At 39.4% G+C, this 24,068-nt stretch overlaps 1 protein-coding gene across 7 annotated transcripts in view; it reads right to left on the bottom strand.

Annotated features, from left to right (window-relative positions):
- The window catches only part of INPP4B (inositol polyphosphate-4-phosphatase type II B), a 272,899-nt gene that overhangs the window by 72,066 nt on the left and 176,765 nt on the right, over positions 1-24,068 (bottom strand). For 6 of the 7 annotated variants that reach the window (XM_058192513.1, XM_058192515.1, XM_058192512.1 and 3 more), the window contains 3 exons: positions 20,615-20,792; positions 17,882-18,094; positions 919-1,051 (listed from right to left, as the gene is read on the bottom strand). In XM_058192513.1, coding sequence (XP_058048496.1) covers positions 919-1,051; positions 17,882-18,094; positions 20,615-20,792 — 524 coding nt within the window. The remainder of the gene's footprint in view (positions 1-918; positions 1,052-17,881; positions 18,095-20,614; positions 20,793-24,068) is intronic. The other variant, XM_058192517.1, reaches the window with a different exon arrangement.

The raw sequence follows: 24,068 nt of genomic DNA, 5'->3' as shown, positions 1-24,068 counted from the left end.
GATTCACCAAGTTGAACAAGTGAGCTACTTTTGAGTTATCAAAAATAAAGATTGCCAATTCCCCAAAATTCCTTTTTTAAAATGATATTTAATATAATAATGAGCTATTATAAACTTCATTTCTAACTTACTTTAACTTTTTGGCATGCATTTTTCCTCCAGATACTTTGTCTTTCAGAATGACTTTCTGATCCGTGAAAAATGTGTTCATCAAAAATGGAAAGCCTATGTCTTTTTCCACCCTTTCTTCCATTAAAAGCCATCCTTCATATTCTTCAGTTTATCATTTTCAGTTCATTAGCTTCAATATTACACTTTTATTTTATTTCATTTCAATCTTTCACTTCTATTCTTTTATTTCTTGCGATACCTTTTCTCACATTTTAAACCAGCTATTCTATTTTTAATAGTAAACAATCCTTTTAAGAGTTGGAATCCATCTTTCTTCATTAGTACATAGTTAATACAGAAAAATATTAAGCTGTACTTCTAAAACCTTACATTGGCTACATTCCATGGAATTAAGGGGGGGGACATACAGTATTTCAAAATAAGTTGTAAACTATGATATTAGAACTAGCAGGTGCGAGAATTCAGAGGCCTGCCCCTCAAGTCTTTGTGCAGTTTTTGTATTTCTGAAATTTAATTATCCTTTCTACTGGTCACTATTTTTTAGAAGTTTCAGAAATATTCCAGTGTTTAATAATAATACTAGTACCTTTATTTTGAAAACAGCATGCAGTTTACTGGGAGGTGACAGCTGTCAAATTGATAACTTCAGGCAATATCAGATTATGTTACCAATACATAATTTGATAAATAGCATTCTAACATAAAAGGTGAAGAACTGGAGTATCTGACTTTACTGTTCCGCTTTATTTTATTTTTCCTTTGCAATAATAAAAATGGATTCCTTACCACTTATATGAGATGCTGATGAAGGTTCTTTTTCATTTTCCTTACTGATGCTGGGAGTGTTCTTTTCAATCAATCTGTCCACCATTGCAATAATGCAGGTTAAACTCTTCCCTACATTGGCCCACACCCTATCCTGAAAAAAAATATATCAGTATCATTATTCAGTATTAACAGATGCATGAAAAAGTATAATTTCTTAGTTTATAGTGGTATATTATAGAACAGCAATGAGATAAAACAAAGTAATGTATCAAAAAAGGGTCCTGCATTTAATCAATCATAAAAAGATCTTTATCTCTGTATTATAATTATAGAATAAAAATGTTACATTTTTAAGATGGTGCTATAGGATAAAAACAGGCAGAGCTGGGAGTGGAGTTAAACACATCATAATTTAGAGTCCTTGCATTGCAGAGATCCAAGTCTAGCCTCCCTTGAATTCCATTGACTCTTATCTAACACCAAATTAGTATTGAATTTTAGATGATCAGATTCTTGTACACAGACTTGAATAAATTTTCCATACTTCAACCTTAGAAATGATCCTGATTCTTTGTGTCTTACAGGCTATCATGAATATACATTAATATCAATAGACATCAATATACATTAATACTGTATTAAAGCATTTTGGCACAGATCTTCATGAATTCAGTTTTTACAAGTTTAAGTTAAATATATTTATGTAAATTATTTCCTATATCCTTATGCAGTTCCAATCATTCATTAAAAAAGTACACTGGAATCATACAAATGAACTATACTTAGACAATTGTAACTTTCCTCAAAATGAAATACATGTGAATAACAAACTTATAGAATTGACCACAAAGCCTTACTCAATACTTAACACTTCTATATGTTTTATGTGATTATACACACATAATCGCCAATGATACCCACATACATGCACACCAATTGTTTTCTAGGAGCTTATAACTAAAATTATAAAAGGCAATTAGAATTTTACAAGCCCAAGAAACACGTTTATCCCATTTTCAGGTAAGCAAAGAATACAGTTTTATGCCTGGAAAAGGGATGTGACAGATTTGAACTGCAGAAGAGTTGCATCATTGGAGCCAGTTTGATGTAATGGCCAAGGTGTTGACCTAGAAACCACGAAACTGTTGGTTCTAGACATGAATGCTGGCTGGGTGGTTTTGGACCAGTCATTCTCAGCCCAACCCAGCTGACAGGGTTGTTGTAGGGAAAATAGGAGGCATTAATATTATGTTTGCCGCCTTGAACTGACCAAAAAGATATACAGGATATATAAATATAGATTTAGATGAACTGGATAAAAATATCATCATCATTATACACATCAGCAGCATTTGAGTGTCCTTTACCTGGAAAAACCATTGTCGCTGAAAGTAACAACGCAATTAGATTGTTCATTAATATTGTTTCTTATACAGTAAATCAACAGGTTTTGCAGCAAAGATGTAAAAAGGCACATGTAATATTTCTTGGCATAGATACCTTAAAAGAGATTCATGATTAACTAGAATCTAAGTGTTCTTTAACCTAAAATAATCTCATCTGAGAACGTTCTGTATGTTCATATATAGAAAACTTAATTTTACAATGTTCTCACAGCACCATCCATTTGTTGCTGAGATAAGGTGAGATATATTAGAAGCATTTGACTGGCTCTACAAATGACCAAATTTCGGTTCTATTTACACATCAAGGTATCTATATGATCAACTCTATCCACAAAGAATAAAAAGAAAGAAGGCAGCAATTATTTAAAGTGAAACTAATATTTCTAAAGGGACCCACTGGATATGCTGTTTAGTCAGGCATAAACAGAAAGTTAATGAATGATAAAAATATTTTAAAAATGAACAGAAAGAGAAGCATATTTGATGCTGGTGATGAATAGTTTATTGTCTTTGAATGATTACACAATGATGTATTATCCATTTGAAATTAATTCTACCATTTCTTCTGGCTGGCTGATTTAGTACCAACAAGTCCCCTGTTTTCCAGATTATTCTAAGAATATGCTAAGCCAACTCAGACCTCATTAACATTGTTATTAGATATTAAAGAAAGGTCTTTGAAGAAATATTATTTAAGCTTAAATGTTTTGACTGTACAGAAGATAAAAACTAAAATCAATAAATCATTTATTTTTCCACGCTGTATGACCAAAAATTCAGTTCTAACATTTTTGTTTGTACTTTTGTGGCTGAAATAATGATGAAGGTGATGATCACAGTTATCAAGTAACTTTCAGCAATAAGTTGCATATACATGTACCCAAGTTACAGTTAATTGAGAATGGATTTATGTATAATGATGGTAAAACTAAACATAAATTTAAGATTAATTTGTATTATATTTAATTTCTGAAATGCAACAACTGAAATATACCTTTATGTTTCCACATTAAATTTCTCTTTAAGTAAAAAAAATCACAAAGTTTAAATGCTTCAAATTGTAAATGTTAATGAAATGAATGGATCCCACAACTGTATTAGTTCTAATTAGAACATATAATGTTTCTAAAGCATTTCAATATTAAAAGTGGAATTTTTATCATCCTAAGTCTGTAATGGTGTTATGAAAATTGGCCTATCAGATCTACAGTGCTGTTTCAAAACAGAGGGCAGCAATCTTCAGGGAACTACTAGATGATAAGAAGAATCAGTGTTTAAATCCTGCCATCTAAAGGTCATGTGTTTTTGCAGCCCAAACATGATGATCTTAATTAATTGTACCCTTCTACGAATAAAGAACTTAGTATCTAAGTATCTAGTAGCTAAGGATTGAAATGAGAGGTCCTTGATACTCCCTGTGTCAAGTCCCGGTGTTCTGTCCCCCTCGCCTCAGTCCGAGCGATGACTTAATTAGCCGGCACTATCAGCTCTGACAGCAAACTAGCGATCGCCTGCCAAGTGTCTCTGTTATCTCCCTTGATGCTGATGAGTCAAAAACAGTACTTCAGCTCTAGTCAAGCAGTTGATTTGCCTGCTACGAAGAGGCATAGCAGCCCTTGCTGCTTTTATATCCTGTGGGGTGTGGCTCCATGACTCAGCACTTCCTTGGCCCGCCCCACCCCTGCTTCTGTTGTTCCCGCCTCTCCTGCCTACGAAACCTAGGGTCCAGCCAGGCCTGATTGCTATCAGCTGGGTCTGGAGGCATAGCCTGGGGAGGGAGAAAGAGTCAGGGGACGGAGGCCTTGTTATCTCCTCCACCTGGCCTGCCTCTGGCTCCTGGAGCTGAGCCAGGGAAGCCGGTGCTCCTGAGGTAAGTCCTGATGGTCCTTCCCCCTCACTTTCCAAGTCACTTTCTGGCAGGGGGCCTGGCTCGGGGGGGGCGCAGACACAACACCCGACCTACTTGCCATACTGGGGGGGGGGGGAGGGGGAAGGCAGGAACAGCCGTGGCAGCAGGAACAACCGTGCATCGCAGCGGTGACCCGGGCGGTGACGAGGTGACCGGCTGGGACAGCGTCAGCTCGGCTGCAGCGGACGCAGCAGCGAGGAAAGCAATGGCAGCATTCTCACCCACACAGCTGACTAGCGGCCTTCCGGGACCCAGGTGGCTGGCACCGAATGCAACAGTGTGCGGGCGAAGTGGACATAGGCTGGACAGAGGCCAGCAGCCTAAGCACCAGATGGTGGACAGCTGATGAATGACGACTCCGGATGCTGGTTCCGTAGGTGGAATTGAGGGGTGTGGCCCGTCTATATAGAGCACTTGGAGGCAGTAGCTCCTAGCACTGACTTTGCACCAGACAGCTATGTATTCATTTGTGCTAGGCCTCAGGCTTGAAAAAACCTGTATCAAATAGTTCCAGAGCATGTTTGTTTCTGCGTTTGCAAGGCTTGGGAATTTGGACTAGTGAGAGGAAATGAGTGCATAGGAATAGGACTCAGGCTTCTTCACCAAGAACAAGCCCAGGGAAGAGGGGAGAGCACAGCTAGCAGCGGCGGGAAGGAGGTGGTTCCTGTGGGGCCCCGGATTGAAGCCCGTCCCTCGTATCCCTCAGTCTATGCAGACCTAGAGGAAGTCTTTAGTGAGCGAGAGTGTGATCAATTACCACCACCACCCCCGCCCTACCAAATGTGCTATTAAACTCGTCCCTGTAGTAAAACTTCTGAAACCAAGGATGTATTCAATGAAGCTGAAGGGGATGGACGAGTTGTGGACGTACATCGACAAGAACTTGGCCAGGGGATTCATACAGCCAGCACAGTCCAGGATTGCAGCTCCCGTACGCTTTAAAGAGACAAAGGACGGGACCTTGCGCTTATGTGTGGATTTCCACAGCATTAATGGTGTTTCATGGAAAACATGTACCCGCTTCTACTGATGGCGAAGGGTAGGAAACTAGACCTGAGGGAGATCTTTATGAAACTAGACCTGAAGGAGATCTACTACTGGCTCGGCTTTCCACCCAGAAACAACACTCTAGAGCAAATGGTTCCAGAGCCTGTTTGTTTCTTCGTTCGCAAGGCCTGGGGATTTGGATATGTGAGACCCTGAGCTTGGCTGTTTTCTTGCAGATGTTTCTTTACCCAAATTGGTAACTTCATCAGTGCTAATCTGACTAGCACTGATGATGTTACCTAGTTGGGGAATGAAACGACTGCAAGAAAACAACCAAGCTTAGATAATAGTATGGCCTTCCTAGTGTACCTTTGTATTAGTGTTCAAAGCGCAGTATACCAATTCTCTTATCAGCCCCATTGAACACTGTACTCATTTGCTTCTCAATTCAATTTAAAGTGCTGGTACTTTATTGACCTTTAAAAGTTTGCTATGGAAAAGTTTACTTGAAATACTGCCTATATTCAATTGAACCCTTTTCAGTACACTGATACAGAAAGAACAAACTTATTTTTTAATGAATCATATTTCTGGCATTCCCTTTCTCAAGAAATATATTCTTTTTCCTCCTTGCTTTAATTTCAACCTGTTTTTAAACCAAAATTATGGTGTAAAGTAATATTAATATTGATTTAACATCTTAAAATGTTATATTGTTGGCTTTGGGCTGCTTCTTGCTTTTATCTGCTTTACACAGTCTTGTAAACATTTAGTTTTAAAATTTAAAATTTTGAATTTTTAACAGATAATGATGTTAACATTCTATCTAGACCCGTTCAAGTCCAGCTTCCGGTCCGGATATAGCACGGAGACAGCTTTGGTCGCGTTGGTGGATGACCTCTGGAGGGCCAGGGATAGGGGTTGCTCCTCTGCCCTGGTCCTGTTAGATCTCTCAGCAGCTTTTGATACCATCGACCATGGTATCCTGCTGCACCGGTTGGAGAGTTTGGGAGTGGGAGGCACTGTTTATCGGTGGTTCTCCTCCTATCTCTCTGACCGGTCGCAGACGGTGTTGACGGAAGGGCAGAGATCGACCGCAAGGCGCCTTACTTGTGGGGTGCCTCAGGGGTCGATTCTCTCGCCTCTCCTGTTCAACATCTATATGAAGCCGTTGGGTGATATCATCAGTGGCTTTGGGGTGAGTTACCAGCTGTACGCTGATGATACCCAGCTGTACTTTTCCACCCCGGGCCACCCCAACGAAGCCGTCGAAGTGCTGTCCCGGTGCCTGGAAGCCGTACGGGTCTGGATGGGGAGAAACAGACTCAGGCTCAATCCATCCAAGATGGAGTGGCTGTGGATGCCGGCACCCCGGTACAGTCAGCTGCAACTGTGGCTGACTGTTGGGGGCGAGTCATTGGCCCCAACAGAAAGGTGCGCAACTTGGGCGTTCTCCTGGATGGACGGCTGTCGTTTGAAGATCAGTTGGCGGCCGTCTCCAGGAGAGCCTTTTACCAGGTTCGCCTGGTTCGCCAGTTGCGCCCCTTTCTTGACCGGGATGCCTTATGCACAGTCACTCATGCTCTTGTCACTTCTCGTTTGAATTATTGCAATGCTCTCTACATGGGGCTACCCCTGAAGTGCACTCGGAGGCTTCAGTTAGTCCAGAATGCAGCTGCGTGGGTGATTGAGGGAGCCACACGTTGCTCCCGGGTAACACTGCTCCTGCGCAGTCTGCACTGGTTGCCTGTGGTCTTTCGGGTGTGCTTCAAGGTATTGGTTACCACCTTTAAAGCGCTCCATGGCTTAGGGCCCGGGTACTTACGGGACCACCTGCTTTTACCTTATGCCTCCCACCAACCCGTACGCTCACACAGAGAGGGTCTTCTCAGGGTGCCATCCACCAAGCAATGTTGGCTGGTGGCCCCCAGGGGAAGGGCCTTCCCTGTAGGAGCACCTACCCTCTGGAATGAACTTCCCCCTGGTTTGCGTCAATTACCTGACCTTCGGACCTTTCACCGTGAATTGAAAACATACTTGTTTATTCAAGTGGGACTGGCTTAACTTTTTAAATTTTTAAATTTTTTGAATTTTAATAATTTTAACTGGGGTATTTTACCTTTGGGATCAAATTTGACGGTTTTAATTTTCGGCCAATTATATAATATGTTATTTTAACTGTTGTTTTAATTTGTATATTGCACTGTTTTAATCTGGCTGTACACCGCCCTGAGTCCTTTGGGAGAAGGGCGGTATAAAAATCTAAATAATAAATAAATAAATAAATAAAAATTATATTTGCTTATGTATACATAAAATTATTCTTGGGAGTGTAAAAATAATAAAGTAAAATATGTGCTATCAAGACACAAACCGCAACTACTGTACTGTTTTTGAAGGATGGAAAATCGTAACTGCACTATATGATCATTAAAACATGTCTCTTTCTCCAACAGCAATCCATACAAAATCACGTATTTCCTCCTAATGCAATTTGTACCTTCAAATGTAGACATTATCATATATAGCAGCTCTTTTTTTAGGATTGTTTTAATGCATTCCATATGCAAACACGTATTAAACAGTTACACTTTGCAGAATAAAAGACATTGTATTACTATTAGTACTGCCAATTTGGTTAAAAGAGAAGCTAACTTTTGCCTTTGGGTATATTGCAGGCAGAGTGGAGGAGGACAATTTTATATTAGCTCCAATATTATATGACAAGATCTGAATTATTCTCAGTGAAGTGTTTCTGGTAAACATTCGTTTCTTCACATTCCAGGAAGGAGTTGCTTCTCCGTATACTAGATTATTCATTCCCATCAGTGAACTAAATATGCTGCTTTTTATCTGAAATGCATGAAATGTATTAAAGAATACGACACACAGAAAATGTATTTAGGAATGTTACTTAATTATTGTGCCTTAAATCTTCAAAGTACAGCTTCTGCAAACCAAATGCATCATTTTCCAAAATACATGGAATAAATTGGTTTTTAAAATACTCTTTTCTCTTCTCAACTGTGGTCAAAATCAGCTTTAGGTTTTGCTGACTACTGTTCAAATAGTCGTTTTCAACAAGCCATATTATCTAGTCAGAAATAAACAACTGTGTTTCCAAGCAGCTTGCTTCCCACCAGATTCTTGCATTATATATAACGTGGTGGGTTGTTGTTGTTGTTGTTGTTTTTTTGGTACCCCTCCTTACAGAAAGGTTTTAGAATAGCTGGCAAGAAAAAATTGGGACCAACCATTCTGTGACTGTGACAATCAGTTTAAAAATGTTAACATTGTTTGGTATAGCCCATTGATGCTGTTAGCAATTATATTTTACTCAGCAGCTCAATATAGAATAAATCTTAACCAGCTGTCAGTATTTTAATTTCTTTTGTAGTAGACAAGTAACATTTAATATGAATACTTAGTATACCTCTTTCAGGCAAAGTTCCTTATGTCAATTTTCCTGAAAATACTAGCTGAGTTATTAATTTACTGAATACTGGATTAACTTTTCCTGGGGAGAAAAAAAGAGAGAACAATTTGCCCTACCGGAGGATTAAATATTTAATTTTTACTGCTTTCTGTTTTTTTTTTTGTGTTTATATATTTACTGTTTTTATCGTAATACTGAAAATCGTATAGAAACTTTGATGTAAGTGAATATCTTTTACATCTTAAACAAGAAAATTAAACAAATGTAGAAAAATGATATTGTGCTGATAAAATAGTAATGGTATCCTTCTGGCTACATAAACTGCCACAGCAGATGGATTTCTAATATGATCCAGGAAGGCAGACAGGTTCTGGGTCAGCAGAAGGCAAACCAAGATTAAGTTTATTCTGTCTATGGAAGGAAAATGAAGTAAGAGAAACTACCCTAGATTTCAAACCACCATGCTGCTTATGAACAAAAATATGACAGCATTTTTTTCTTTTATGCTATTTTTGCATTTACAGAATTATTCCCCTAAAACACACAATATTGTTTCTGTGATTTAATCGCAGAACATTTTCATTCACCTGTATCAGTTCTTTGTTAACTGTGGTGGTTAAAGTGCTGGATATGGATTGGGAAGACCTAAGTTCAAATGCCCATTCAAGCACTGAGCCATCCAGGAACAGTGGACCAACCCTGCCCCCCAACCCCAAAGGACTGTTGCTAGGGGAATAAAATTAGAGGATATTGACAAGAAAGCTTGTCTCAAAATTACAGAGGGCAAATGTAAAACCATGTATTACAGATAATCCTTACTTACTGTTAAGTTCTGGAAGTAACGAGGCTGGAGACCAGGATAGTGACAACAGCTCTTTAATATATGGTGAACCCAGCAACAGGCTGGGGAAAAACCTCTCCTTTTATACAGTTCTGCAGGAGGCTTCGTCCAATCAGCAACGTGCTGATTTCCCGCTCAAATATTTAAAGGTACAACTGTTAATACATAACACTCCTCCCCTCCCAGAAAACACTTTGTCTCTATTTACATATTTATTTACATGTTATTTTTCGACGTAGTCACGCAAATAACCTGGGCGTCTCCTAGTTCTTTCTGACCTGCGCGGTTCAGTTCTGGGTGGTGTTTTGAGCTGGTCGGAGGGGCTGTTTTCTCCTCCCAGCTCTTTTTCTGGGCCATCGGGCTCCGGATTATTGGCCGACTCTTTTTCTTGGCCATCCGGCCTTGGATTAATTTTGGAACTTTCCCTGCTGCTTCCCTCGGGGACCTGATGGCGTCGCTGGAACTCTGGGACCTCAGCTAAGTCTTGCGCCTCCCCCGGGTCATTGTCAGCTGTGGATTCAAAGTGGTATTGGTCATTACCTGTCTCTATTGGTTTAGTTTGGTCAGTTATTCGTTTCCTTAACTGATCTATGTGGCGCCGCCACACTCGGTTGTCTGGTAGCTCTACCACGTACGATTTTGGGCCTGTTATCTTTGTTACTTGTCCTGCGACCCAACTCGGGCCGTCCCCATAGTTTCGGGCCCACACCCGGTCGCCTATGCTCATTTCCCTTGTCCTTTCTAGTTCCCCCTTGTAACCCTCGGGTGTGTAATGGGGGTTCAAACGGTCAAGTGGGCACCGGAGTTTTCGTCCCATTAGCAATTCGGCTGGGCTTTTCCCAGTGGCTGTGCTTGGGGTTCTGTGCTGGATGGCTAGGAAAAAGTCTATTTTCGTTTGCCAGTCACCTGGCTGGAGCCTGGACAATGCCTCCTTAGCGCTCCGGACGGAACGCTCTGCAAGGCCATTCGACGCAGGGTGGAAAGGCGCAGAGAGGGCATGTCGGATGCCTTCCTCTGCCAGGTACTCTTCAAACTGGGCTGCCGTGAATTGGGGCCCATTGTCGGACACCAGAGTGTCCGGCAACCCGTGAGTTGCGAATAGGTGGCGCAGGGTTGCGATTACTGCCTCGGCCGTGGTGGACTTCATGAGTATGATCTCCAACCATTTGGAATATGCGTCCACCACCACTAGGAACGTTTGGCCGTGAAAGGGGCCAGCAAAGTCAATGTGGATTCTTGACCAAGGCCCTTGGGGCTTTTCCCATTCTCTGACAGGGGCTGTTGGGGGTAGCGGTCTGGACTCTTGGCAAGCTTGGCATTTCCCTACCCTCTCAGCAATCTCTGCGTCCATGAGTGGCCACCATACATAGCTTCTAGCTAACCCCTTCATCCTTACGATGCCTGGGTGACCCTCGTGTAGGAGATCCAATACCTTGCCCCTTAACTTAACAGGAATTATTACACGATCACCCCATAACAGGCACCCCCCTTGAGCCGAGAGCTCATCTCGTTTCTTAACAAATTCTTTGAACCGTTCACCCGGCGCAGCGGGCCACCCTCTCTGTACCCAACCGAGTACAGTCCTTAACACAATGTCCCGGTATGATGCCCGAGCCACTTCCTTTGATGTGACTGGGCCAGAGTCCAACGAGTCAATAAGGAGGATGGGTGTCCCCGGAGTGGGGTCTTGATCGCCCCTGGCAGTGGGCATCGGCTCAACGCGTCTGCATGCCCCACTTCCTTTCCTGGTCGATGCTGCAGCTTGTACGAGTAAGCGGCTAAAATATAGTCCATCGGGTCAAGCGTGGCGAAAGTGCCACAGGCGTTGGGCGGTCGCCAGCCAGTAATCCTAGTAGCGGTCTGTGGTCAGTCACGATTTCAAAATTCCGCCCAAAGACATACTCATGGAATTTTTTGACCCCTGATACAATGGCTAGTGCTTCTTTGTCTAATTGGCTGTAGTTCCTCTCTGGGGAGGACATCGTTCTGGAGTAGAACGCTATAGGGGCTTCTGTGCCGTTTGGAAGTCTATGGCTGAGTACAGCCCCCACCCCATAAGGGGATGCATCGCAAACCAGCACTAGGGGTAGTGAGTCGTGATATTGGATGAGCAGGCTATCACTTGAGAGCAGGTTCTTTACTGCTTCAAAAGCCCTATTTTCTGACTTTCCCCAAGACCAAACAGTATTTTTCCCTAAGAGCCTATGCAGCGGTTCCATAGCAGTTGCTTTGTTCTTTAAAAGACCGCGTAAAATTAACCAATCCAGGAATGCCTGCAGCTCTGCTTTGTTTTTGGGCGCTGGAGCCTTCTAATTGCCTTAACCTTGCTCTCAGTAGGGTGAATTCCTTTCTTGTCTATCCGGTAGCCCAAGAAATCGACGATTCGACCCCTATCTGGCATTTGTTTGCCTTGACTTTTAATCCGGCTGTCCGGAAAATGCTCAAGACCTTTCTTAACCGCTCCCCCAATTCCTCCATGTTTTCCCTGAAATTAGGACATCATCAGTAAGGAACTACCCTGGGAGCCCTGCAGTAGTCGTTCCATCAGGTTTTGGAACAGCCCTGGTGCCACACTGACCCCAAATTGTAGTCGGGTGCACTTGAAGGCACCCTGTGCGTCACAATCGTTTGGGCTTCGCTGTGCGGGCGTCTACTGGCAGTTGTTGGTAGGCTTGGGCCAAGTCTAACTTTGCAAAGACTTGTCCTTGCCCCAAGAGTGCAATAAGTGTTGCACCACGGAACCGGTAAGCGCTTTTCTGTAAGGCTTTGTTAAGCGTCGCCTTGTAGTCAGCGCAAATTCTAATTGACCCGTCCGGTTTTATGGGGTGACGATTGGCGTCTCCCACCTTGCGTGATCGACTGGCACCAAGATCCCTTGATTAATGAGCTTGTCCAGCTCCTTATCAATTTTGGTTTTAGGGCAAAGGACTCTCCTCGCCTTAAGCCTAATGGGGGCTACCTGGGGTCTAAGTTGAAGGAAATAGGGGTCCCTTGTACTTGCCCAGGCAGTCCTTGAAGACATCTTGAACTCGTTAAAGAGAATGTCTTTCAGGTTACAGTCACTTCGGTAGATGCCAGTCACTCCCATGCCCAGGGCACGAAACCAGTCTAGTCCCAACAGACTGGGCAGAGTTCCTTCGACGATCGTGATGGGCAGGGTCTTTTTATGTGGACCATACTCGACTCGGACGGAGGTGGTCCCTCGAACAGGGATGCGATTCCCCTGGTAGTCGTGCACTCGTAGCCGTTGTGCTTGCAGGTGGCGCTTCGCGACGGACGGCAGCGACTTCGCCAGAGTGTCCCAGGACATGATGGTGATCGCTGATCCCGTGTCTACTTCAAGCCTGCACCGAACTCCCTCTATCTTGGGCTTGGTGAAGATCTTCTTCTCCACTTTGGTCGAGGCGCGGCCTATAATGACAGTCGTTTGGTTAGACTTCGCGCCTTTCTTGTTTGAGCCAATCGCGGGCCGCCTTTCCGGTTCCGCGTTTTGATTGGCCGATTTGAATTTTCGGCGGGAAGGTTGGGCCGCTCTGCAGACCTGAGCTAAGTGCCCTTTCTTCCCACACCGCCGGCATGTTGCGTCTTTAAACCTGCAGCGTTGGCGCTGGTGCTGCCCTCCGCAGCTTCCGCACTCGTCGCGGTCCTCCATGTCGCGTTTCTCGGTCCGGCATACCCCTTCCTCATCCTCGCCCTCACCGTCGGATTCGGACTGAATCTCCTCCTGGTGTACTGGCGTTGGCTTTGCGCTCGCCTTGGATTGAAGAGGCTTGTGCAGGGTCTCTGCTGCTTTAGTAGACATTTCGTGTGCTCTGGCTTCGTCCAGAGCGTTGGCTAGTGTCAGGTTGCTCTTGGCTAGCAGCCGTCGCCGTAGACGGATGTCCTTGACCCCTCGGACGAGTTGCTCGAGTAGCACCTCGTCTAGGTCTCGGTATCCGCAGTCCTTGGACGCTCTTCTTAAAGCGGCCATGTAGTCACCGATGGACTCGCGCTCCATCTGTCTCGTTCTCGAATTCAAACCGCTGCACGTATTTGGACGGCGTCGGCGCGAAATGGTTCTTCAGCAAAGTCTGCAGAGTCGGCCACGATACCGATTGTATCGGCGTTGGCTCTGCCAGGGCTTCCGCGATCTCGATGACCTCCGGCCCACAATGGCTTAAGAAGTAAGCCCGTTTGCGGTTATCAGGGATTCCCTGTAGTTCGTTGGCTTCTAGAAAGCTTTCGAAACGGGTCATATATGTTCCCCATTTCTCCTTGACCGGGTTGTACGGTGCGGGTGGCGTGTTTGCCATTTCCGCGTTTCTGCCCTGCGTTCGCTGGGTTCGGAACTATCGTGCTTCAGCTCGGTTCTGGTTCTCCTTAGCCTCGAGATCCCATCCTCGTCGCCAATGTTAAGTTCTGGAAGTAACGAGGCTGGAGACCAGGATAGTGACAACAGCTCTTTAATATATGGTGAACCCAGCAACAGGCTGGGGAAAAACCTCTCCTTTTATACAGTTCTGCAGGAGGCTTCGTCCAATCAGCAACGTGCTGATTTCCCGCTCAAATATTTAAAGGTACAACTGTTAATACATAACACTTACTGCTTGGTACAGTGACTATTTGGATTAAAAATACTGTATAACAATCTTGTGACCAACATTTGCATTTATGGGTGTCTAATGTCTCACAGTCATATTATTGCCATTTACACAGTTTGTAACTGGTTTGCAACAAGCAGAGTTAATAGAGAAGATAATAATAAAAATCCTAAATTGTGGTCACATGATTTTCCACAAGGCTTAGGAAAATCTACGGCATTTCAGGACCTCTTCACAATTGGATAACTGCTTTCCTATCAAACAGACAACAAGTGGTCAAAATTGGCAATGCTCTATCAAATCCTGTTCCTGTCAAAAGTGGCGTTCCCCAAGGAAGCGTTCTCGGACCAACACTCTTCATAATATACATAAATGATCTCTGTGACCATATCTCAAGTTATTGTGTTCTCTTTGCTGACAATGTTAAACTATTTAACCACCAACAATACTACTATCCTTCAAAAAGATCTTGACTTTGTATCCGATTAGTCTAAAACTTGACAACTCCAAATCTCAACCAGCAAATGCTCAGTCTTACATATTGGAAAAAAGAACCCAAACACTAAGTACAAGCTTGATGGACATTACCTTACTGATGACCCCCACCCTGTAAAAGACCTTGGAGTTTTCATATCAAATGATCTAAGTGCCAAAGCCCATTGCAACTACATAGCAAAAAAGGCTCTAAGAGTTGTAAACCTAATTTTGCGTAGCTTCTTTTCCAAAAACACTACACTACTAACCAGAGCATACAAAACATTTGCAAGACCCATTCTTGAATATAGCTCACCTGTCTGGAACCCATACCACATCTCTGACATTAATCCAATTGAACAAATCCAGAAATATTTTACAAGAAGAGTTCTCCGCTCCTCTGAAAACAACAAAATACCTTATACCTCCAGACTTGAAAATCCTGGGATTAGAAAACTTGGAACTCCGCCGACTCTGACAAGACCTGTGTTTAACTCATAGAATCATCTATTGCAATGTCCTTCCTGTTAAAGACTACTTCAGCTTCAATCGCAATAATACAAGAGCAAACAATAGATTCAAACTTAATGTTAACCGCTTCAATCTTGATTGCAGAAAATATGACTTTTGTAACAGAGTTGTTAACGCTTGGAACACACTATCTGACTCTGTGGTCTCTTCTCAAATTCCCAAAAGCTTTAACCAAAAACTGTCTACCATTGACCTCACCCCATTCCTAAGAGGACTATAAGGGGCGTGCATAAGTGCACAAAATGCCTACCGTTCCTGTCCTATTGTTTTCTTTCATTATATGTGCTTGTATATAATGTTGTGACAAAAATAAATAAAAATAAATAAATAAAAAAAATAAGTTGCTGGTTCCAATTATGGCTGCTAAGTGAGGACCACCTATAATATCTTCTTATATACCTGTGCTCCTAAGACACTCATGCCAATTGACAACATATATTAAAACACAATAATTGAGATTGTAGAAAATAAAATAACAGATTAAAAACTAAATTAAAATCACAGAAGTTTTTTTCCAGGAAGGCTTTCAACATTAAATGTTTGTTGGAATTGTTCCATTTTCAGGATATCAGGAATTGTGCTGTCATACAGATCTCTAAGAAAGGAAGTTCCAGGGATTCTGCCAAATCTCATACTGGAGATAACCTTCAACATTCTTACTCAAGAAGTGCTGATCAAATGGCTAGGTTCTACCTGAAATAAATGACCCAGAGTAGGGGCATCTGAAGTAGCGATCACTGGCTTTAAATGGCAAGAAAAACTGGATAAACTAAATCCTACTCTTTTTATATGTGTACTAGGCATATAACACCCTTTAAAAAGCACAGTGCTTTAAAGCCAGTAATTGTCAATACATACACACCCTAATCCTGAGACAGTGATGTCAAAATTTTTATAGGTCAAAATCAGCATTCTGAATTGTATCCAGAAGTCAATTAGTAATCGACGCACAGCTTACAACATAGGTTTTATGCTCATATAGCAGCTCTCACTAACTAGGTTTGACTACTACATTATGAATTAATTTCAGTCTCTGAATAGTCTCCAAGAGACATATAGAATAATATAGGTCTGTTTATTTATTTATGGCAAATAATGAACACTTTTGTCTTCCAATAACAATCCTGGTACTTACAGATCAAATGCTTTTGCCAATCTGGGAACCTAAATTGGGACACTGAGTTAAAAGTAGTGCCCAGCACCAATCTGCAAGACACTTTCCCCTAGAATAATTTGCCCTATACCTTCCATCACATCTTTTTCTAGAAGTCTCTTGAAAAATCTTCCTGTTATCCTCTATTTCCCAGATTTCTCACAGGTCTCCTCCATAGCAGAGGACCTGCACTAGAATCCTGCCCTTATGCCCAACCCACTTCTCATCTATCCCATGCTCCTATTCCACAATCTAAATAAACCAATCTACTCAAAAAAGATTGAATTACTCACTTCCCACAAATTTTCCCCATTATTTTTTGTCCACTAAATGCTTCTCTTTAACACCCCATACTTCACATACTGATTTTATCAGAACCTGAAATGATATCAGTATTCATCCACTCTCTCCATGCAGAGTAGTGGCTCTCACTCAGATCATCTTTATAGAACTATTGTGAAGAGATGCTTGCAAGGCTGATAAACCAAAATTATGATATGTAATCCTGAAATCTGATATTAGACGTTAGTGTATTTGTGGACTCAGTGGGATTTACATTTAAATAGACATTATGAGTGTAATGAGGGAGAATGAATGTGTCCAGAATGAAATAGGCTCAAAGACAACTAGCTGGTGGAAAAAGAAAGCTGGAGAGAGGATTGGGAATAATTATGCTTAAGAGTTTCTGCTCAGGCCATATTTTATAAAATGAATTAGCATGACTTAAAGGGATCAAACAAATGTGTATGCTCTATGGAATGGAGAGTTGGTCTCTGACAGAAAGCCACTTGAAGAGACTAGAAGCATTTAAAATGTGGAATTACAGGCAGCTGTTACATATAAATTGGGTTGACAAAATCAGAAATGAGGAGGTGATAAGCCGTCTGGGAAAGCCAAGGGAAATCATCAAAACCATATAAAAGTGAGTCAGAATAGTACCAATATTTGGATCTTTCTTGCTCAACTGGCCTTTTACTACAATAGAAGATAAAACCTCATAGCTTTCATTTCATAACTCTGAAATGTATATGTGTACATATATTAAAAATTATGAGGATTAGAACAACGGAAAAATAATTACAAAGCAGCTTGGTGAATTTAGGAGGCAACTCTTGATGAGCAGAAGAAAAATAATGAAAAGGATACAGTATATGCAAGAAGAAAAAATAAAAATGAGTAAAGATGAACCATGGAAATTGTGATGAAATAAAGTATTTTGTTTAATGTATAGTATATAATGTATATAATGTATAATCTATTAATAATTGAAATACTGCATTTACATTGGAAAAAGAAATTGTCACAGTTCTGAACCACAGGCATTTAGTCTTGCTGAAATCCTCTTCACAGTATATTTATAAATTAGTGTCAGAAAAAAATGCAAACTACAGCTAGTGCATGGTATCAGCATTCAAGTTAAAATACTTACTGAATATTAATATGTAGTTTAATGAAGGCATAATAAAGGTTAAGTATCTACTTTAACATCACATGAAGTATACTACCTGAAGCTTACATTTTTCATGCAAAATCTGTCAATCATTACTTCAGTGTCACAAGAATCCAGTATTATTGATATAACTAAACTGGCTAACTCTTTAAATACAAATAATTTACATTGAATAAAAGGTAGAAGACAAAAATGGGATTTTGAGGTTACTTACCCACTCTTCCTCATCATATTCTGAGTGGTGAGGTATGGAATCTTGTCTCTTGATTTGTGATGGATGATCCTGATTTTGCTGTTCGCTATTCTCTTCTGTGTTATTCCTTGGCAAAGTTGGTTTTTTTAAGACACAACCAGGTCGGGCTGTGTATAAAGCTAAAAGGGCACTTCTGATAAGCTGATCCTTAAAGGCATGCACAAATAACTCTGTCTAAAATTAAGATGAGCGTGCAATCAACAAAAGGTAGGTAATGCAGTCTCAGAACTAAGATAATAAAATATTCTCTTCTGGCTCTCATGATATGCTAAACATATAAGGCTTGTTGAATCTGGGTATGTGCTGTATGAACCCTATCATTATGGCTTATAAATCATGGCTCTAAACTTAAGTGAGCTATGTGAACCAAGCCAACATACACTATTCCACAGCTAAGAAAGTTCAAACACAGTTTTGCAGGATAAAAACAGTAATAGAACCTAATCATTATGCAATTCATTTTTATTTATGTGAATGTCGGTAATGTATGAAAATTGGAGCTATTCATGCTACAAGGCATGATTTAGAGGTGTTTTGGATCTCTCATCAACACAGGACACCTTTGTTATTCATTAGTACAGAGGTCTTCAAACTTGGCAGCTTTAAGAATTGTGGACTTCAACTTCCAGAATTCTCCAGCCATCATACCTGGCTGGAGAATTCTGAGAGTTGAAGTCCACAAGTCTTAAAAGCTGCCAAGTTTGGGGACTCCTGCATTAGTAATTTTGTTCAAACACTGAAAAAAGTTCTGATTGCTTTAAGAGTTGCATTCACTTTAATGTCAACCTCCTAAAACAATTGCAATTTTTTTCATGCTTGCATGGAAACCAGAAATATGAGAGAACTGTAGTGCTGATCTTACATAACGTCCAAAGTACTTCTTTCAGTTTTTTTCAAAGATTGTACAACCCAATGGATATTATGAATTTTAAGACTAAAAATTCTATTTTTACATAAGAGTAAACATTATGAAACTCAGCAAGGCTTATTTTTGAACAGATTTATGTTATGGAGTCAATAAAACATCTTTTGTGTGATCATTATCAAAAAAGGCAAATTATAGACTCATAAGGAGCTAAATGGAAGCAAAAGCATAACACAATTGCATTTGAACTATAGTAGACAAGTAGTCCTCAATTTACCACCATTGTTTAACAAAACTTTGAAATTATGATGGCCTCTGAAAAAGTGACAGTCCGTTCTCTAAGTTATAACCATTGCTCTACCACCATAGTCATACTATTACGATTTGGGCACTTGATAACTGACCGCAATTGGTTGCATTGTTTTGTGGTCAATGTAATTGCAATTTATGACTTTGCCAGCTGGCTTTTGACATGCAGAGTCAATTGGGGAAGCCAGATTCACTTAATGAACAAATACACTTAACCATGTGGTTCATTTAACAACTGTAATAATTCACTTAACAACTATTGTAAAAATTGTTGTAAAATTAGGTCCGCGATAATTCCCTTAACAGACACATTGCTTAGCAACCAAAATTCTGCGCCAATTGTGGTAATAAATAAAGGATTATCTGTATAGTTCTGGCTACTACGTATCGAAAATATTAAAAGTTGCTGTAGAGCATAATAAATTGAAGAAAATAGCAACTGAAATAATTAAATTCCTTGAGAAACTTCCTGGAAAAAAACCTGTACAGGTTGAGACTTTTCCAGTGTAGTTAAGTTTAACATAAATTTAATAATTAATCATAATGAAAACATGAATGGGGGGCATATTAAAGTATATAACAATGGTTCATGTAGAAAATATAAATATGATTTCCCCCCTTATTTCTGAATTCTGAGAATTCAAAATTCATGAGTGAGGGACATTAAAATTCTGAGAATTCAGAATTCAGAAATATTAATTGGAAATCTGGAAGTATCCCATAACTGGTAAAGAGAAGTATTCCTTTACATAACACATAATTGAACTTTTTAAAAAATCATATACCATCAGATATATTAATGGGGAATGTGCATGAGATTATCAATGACTGTTAGTCCAGGTGATTTTCATTATCTAAAATGCAAATTTATAATTTCATACTATTAAAATATGATGCATATCATTATAAGTTACTGGCAAAGAAGTATATTAGAGACTCTGCATTTTGTCTTTTCCTTATTCCAAAGACCAATAGATCAAAAGATGTCTGAATTCAAAATGTCAAATTCTGTTTAATGGATAAAGCAGAAAAGATCAATATTTGTTTAAAACAAAATATATGGGTATGCAATGTGCTTAACAATAAACGATACTTCAAAGTTATAACAGGTTGAAAGTTGTTTCTCCATCACTGTTTAATTTTCCTTTTTTTATAGTTACGCTACAGTACATCAGGCACAAATAAATTATAAAGATAGGAAAGAATACACTATTAATGATATATATGAAAATGAGAGCTCTCACTCTTCAAAAATAGTAATGATTTATTATTCATCAGTTGCTAGTTTAAATGTAATATGTTACAGACTTGTCTGTTTTATATTAAAAGCATCAAGTTTAATATCCATAAAATTGCTTGATAACAATCGAAACAGAGAAGAAAAGAATATGATAATCATCTGAAGCTTGTAACTTAGTCAACTGTTCCTCATACAGAGGAAGACAGATTCCACAGACCAAAGCAATATCTAGGCATCTGATAATCTAGTTTCCAAAGTAGGGATCATTTTTGAAACTTACAGTTTCTGAAAGCATCTTTAAGGAATTCTTCAAGCTTTCTGGCAACTGTTGTCTGGCAGAATTAAGTAACATGTCTGCATGACTTGATATGAGAGGCTGTAATTGATTGATGTTACTGAGAACTTCTCTTGCCTTGGCAGTGTTTTCAGGTGAATAATAAATACACTGGTACCCAGTACTGCAAGGTAAGACATGACACCAAATAATTTATTATAAAGTCATAACCATTTTCAGCTTTAAAGGATAGATGGCTAATATTTTTATGTACATAAAGGATTTCATCAGTTTTATAATGAATGTGGAAAGGTATTATAAAATTTATTGTCATACGTTTATAGACATTATTTTAAAACTCAATTTACTGTAGATTAGAAAATAGGCCTTGTAAAAGATGGTAACCTTTTGTTGATGAATGCTACAGGCGGTGTTGCTGAAATTAATTATTCTTTGAAGTTTTCTGAATAAGCTGTTGTATATTATGAAATACATCAAAACAAAGCAGACACAGGCCTTATCTTGACAATTGTGAGGGAAACAGAGATTTATACAAGCCCCAACAAAACATTTGTTAATTTGTAATAGCCTTAAGGAAGATTCTTGTTCCTGGCTTTTCTTTCTCTATTGATGAGCTACTTCATTCTTTGTGCTCAATTCCATTCATTATTACTTGCTATATACAAAATTACTTTCAGTTAGCTTTTGGGGGACTTTGACTATAAATCAAATAAACTAAATAATAAATATTGAACAAAGAATACACAAGCTATTCTGTGTTTGACTAAGACAGTCTTAAGCAATGAAGTCAGAAATCAACAATTTTTATCATAATTAACAAATTTATCACTTTGTAGCAAAGATTTTTTATTATCTTGTATGGTGCCCAGGACATTTGTTTTATGAGATGGGCAGCTATATAAAATTTAGAAATAAATAAAAAAAATAGCTTTGTTTTGGTGTACTGTTTGGATTCAAATAGTAAAGTTAAGCCATTATAGTTATAAAAGTTTTTAAAAGTGCAAATGCTAGTAGTGGATAGAATGTAGTCTTTTAAAGATGAATGTATGCCTTAAAAAGTGAAAGAAGGGCATACTACTCTGTTATATAAGAAAGAGTTAGGTAAATATTAAAGTACATTGGGCAGTTGGAATGAAAATTTTTGTGTGTGTCAAATATCAATAATGAATGTATTTTAATGTACATTAAATACAAGAGTGAGTGATCTGCTTAAGGAAGCATTGTGGAATAATCTAGTCATATCTAGAAAATATATAAGCCAGAATTAAAAAAAATACATAAAATGTGACTAGGATGAGAGGAAAAGGAAGGGGGAAAGGGGGGGGGAACAAGAACATGGTATTTGGATAGAATTGATGACGTTCTTAACAAAGAGAAATATAAGTCTAAAAAACAAATGACCTTGTATGAAGCATTGTAAGGACATGGTTGAAATATAGATCATTGACAAGAATGGAGGGATTGGAGGTAATGAATGTGTTGTTTGTTATACATTAGATTGACTAAATTTATTTTTGCTATTCTCAACTTTTTCCGATATGCAACTTGCAAAATCTGATTTCTCACTGTCCTTTTCAAAAAGTAAACCACAATGTCTCTAGGAAGTTTCTTCTGCCTAGCAATCCAGGAATTAACTCTGTAAATTTTATCAATTTGATAAGCAACCTCTTGTGGATCAAGTTCAATAAATTCAGCCAGGGCTTCTGATATTTTTTTTAAAAAATCTTCACCTTTTTCTTCCTGTAATTCCCTAATTCTCAGAGCTCCTTCCATCATTCTATACTGCATTACCACCACATGATCTTCATTTTTGTCCAATTTTATTTGCATTCCTCCCATTTTATTTTCTAAATGCTGGTTTGACTGGACAATTTCTTGCACCTCCTCCTCCAACCCCTCCAGTCTTTTTGCCAAACCTTGAAAAGCCATCAAAATGTCTTATCTTATCTTTTTATTATTTTATTTTATTTCTTCTCTTATTTTCTCATTATTATCCATCATCTCTTTAAACCTCTCTTCAAACACTTTCCCTTGCTCTTTAATCAAATCTTCCAAAGCTACTTCAGATCCACTTCTGCCAGCAGTCTTAGGTGGTTTAGTAGCCATTTCAATTTTTAAAGTCAAAAAATTTAAGTTTAAAAACTTCTCTTTTCCCTTTTAAGTATAGGAGAGCTCAATTCGTTACAATCCACAAGTAACGTTTCTTAGCTTCTTAGTTACACAGCTTGCTTCCACTTTCGCTTCACTTCACTTTCACTTCCTCTCAGACGCCATTTTAAGCAGTCAGTTAAAGCAAAGGAAAAAAAGTTTCTCTTTTTGAAAGGTAGAAGTCAGGAAGTCAAAAATACTTGCAATCCAATAGTTGTTCGCTCACGCTTGTTCCGTCTGCATGTAGAATCCACAAAAAGAAATCAATTAAGCAGAGATGGACACTTTCTTCTTTTCCTGCTTTTGCAGGAGCGCGCTGAAGATCGGAGCTCGGCGGGGTTCAGTGGGACTCAACCCTCCGGGGCTTTGCTTCACAAAGCCAAGCCCCTGGGGAGATTTACCACTCTCCCGCCGCTCTATCCTCTTCCTTTCTCCCAGGGAGAGAAATTGAAGCCGGCGAACAGCTGTTTTTCGCTGTTTCGCCGGCTTCTACGAAATACATTATTTAGGTGCCCAGCAAGGAAAATGGCACTGGAAGTCCACTAAATTTATTTTTATTAAAGTCATGCCTTTAATTCTCTGCCTTACCATTTATGACTTTATTTCTAAACTTTGCCTAATGTTGCTTAGAAATTCTTGCAAATGAGCAAAAAGAAATTAAGTTTGTTAATTCTGATTTTGTGATAAAACATGCTACTCAAAATGTATTTTAGACACACAATATGCAAGTTGTCATAGAGATCACATATTTAAATTTATAGATGTGGCAAGCTAAACTATCATTAAGACCAGAAGGTGGAGAGCTTAAAAGACATCGTAAAAACTCAATAGTTTTTTATATGACAAATTAAAAAGGACAAGTGGATTTAAAAGAGGTACTCGAAACAATTGGAAGATATAATCAACGCAAGATTATTAAATTGGTGGTAGTAGTTAAAGTAGAAGATAACTGGAAAGCTTTTTGAATGCATTTATATTATCTATCTATCTATCTATCTATCTATCTATCTATCTATCTATCTATCTATCTATCTAGCATCTATCTACCAATTTATCTATCTAACTACCTACTACAAAGGAACAAAAAACAGTTAATGTATGGCATCAATTTTATTGTCAATTCGGCAATGGTGGGCAATGATATTGTACTAGTGGAAACATTCAGAATGTTCAGAGCATATTATTTAATTTGACTATTCACAAAATGATTGTTATGGTAGTCTACATGTTCAATGACAAAGTATGTTTATCAAAAGACAACTGAATACTGACCATCAAGTCTTTAGTTGCA

This window comes from Ahaetulla prasina, chromosome 8 (assembly GCF_028640845.1).
Source record: "Ahaetulla prasina isolate Xishuangbanna chromosome 8, ASM2864084v1, whole genome shotgun sequence".
Classification (NCBI taxonomy): Eukaryota; Metazoa; Chordata; class Lepidosauria; order Squamata; family Colubridae; genus Ahaetulla; species Ahaetulla prasina.
The sequence above is the reverse complement of the archived record's forward strand: the minus strand, read 5'-3'. Positions and strand labels throughout refer to the sequence as shown.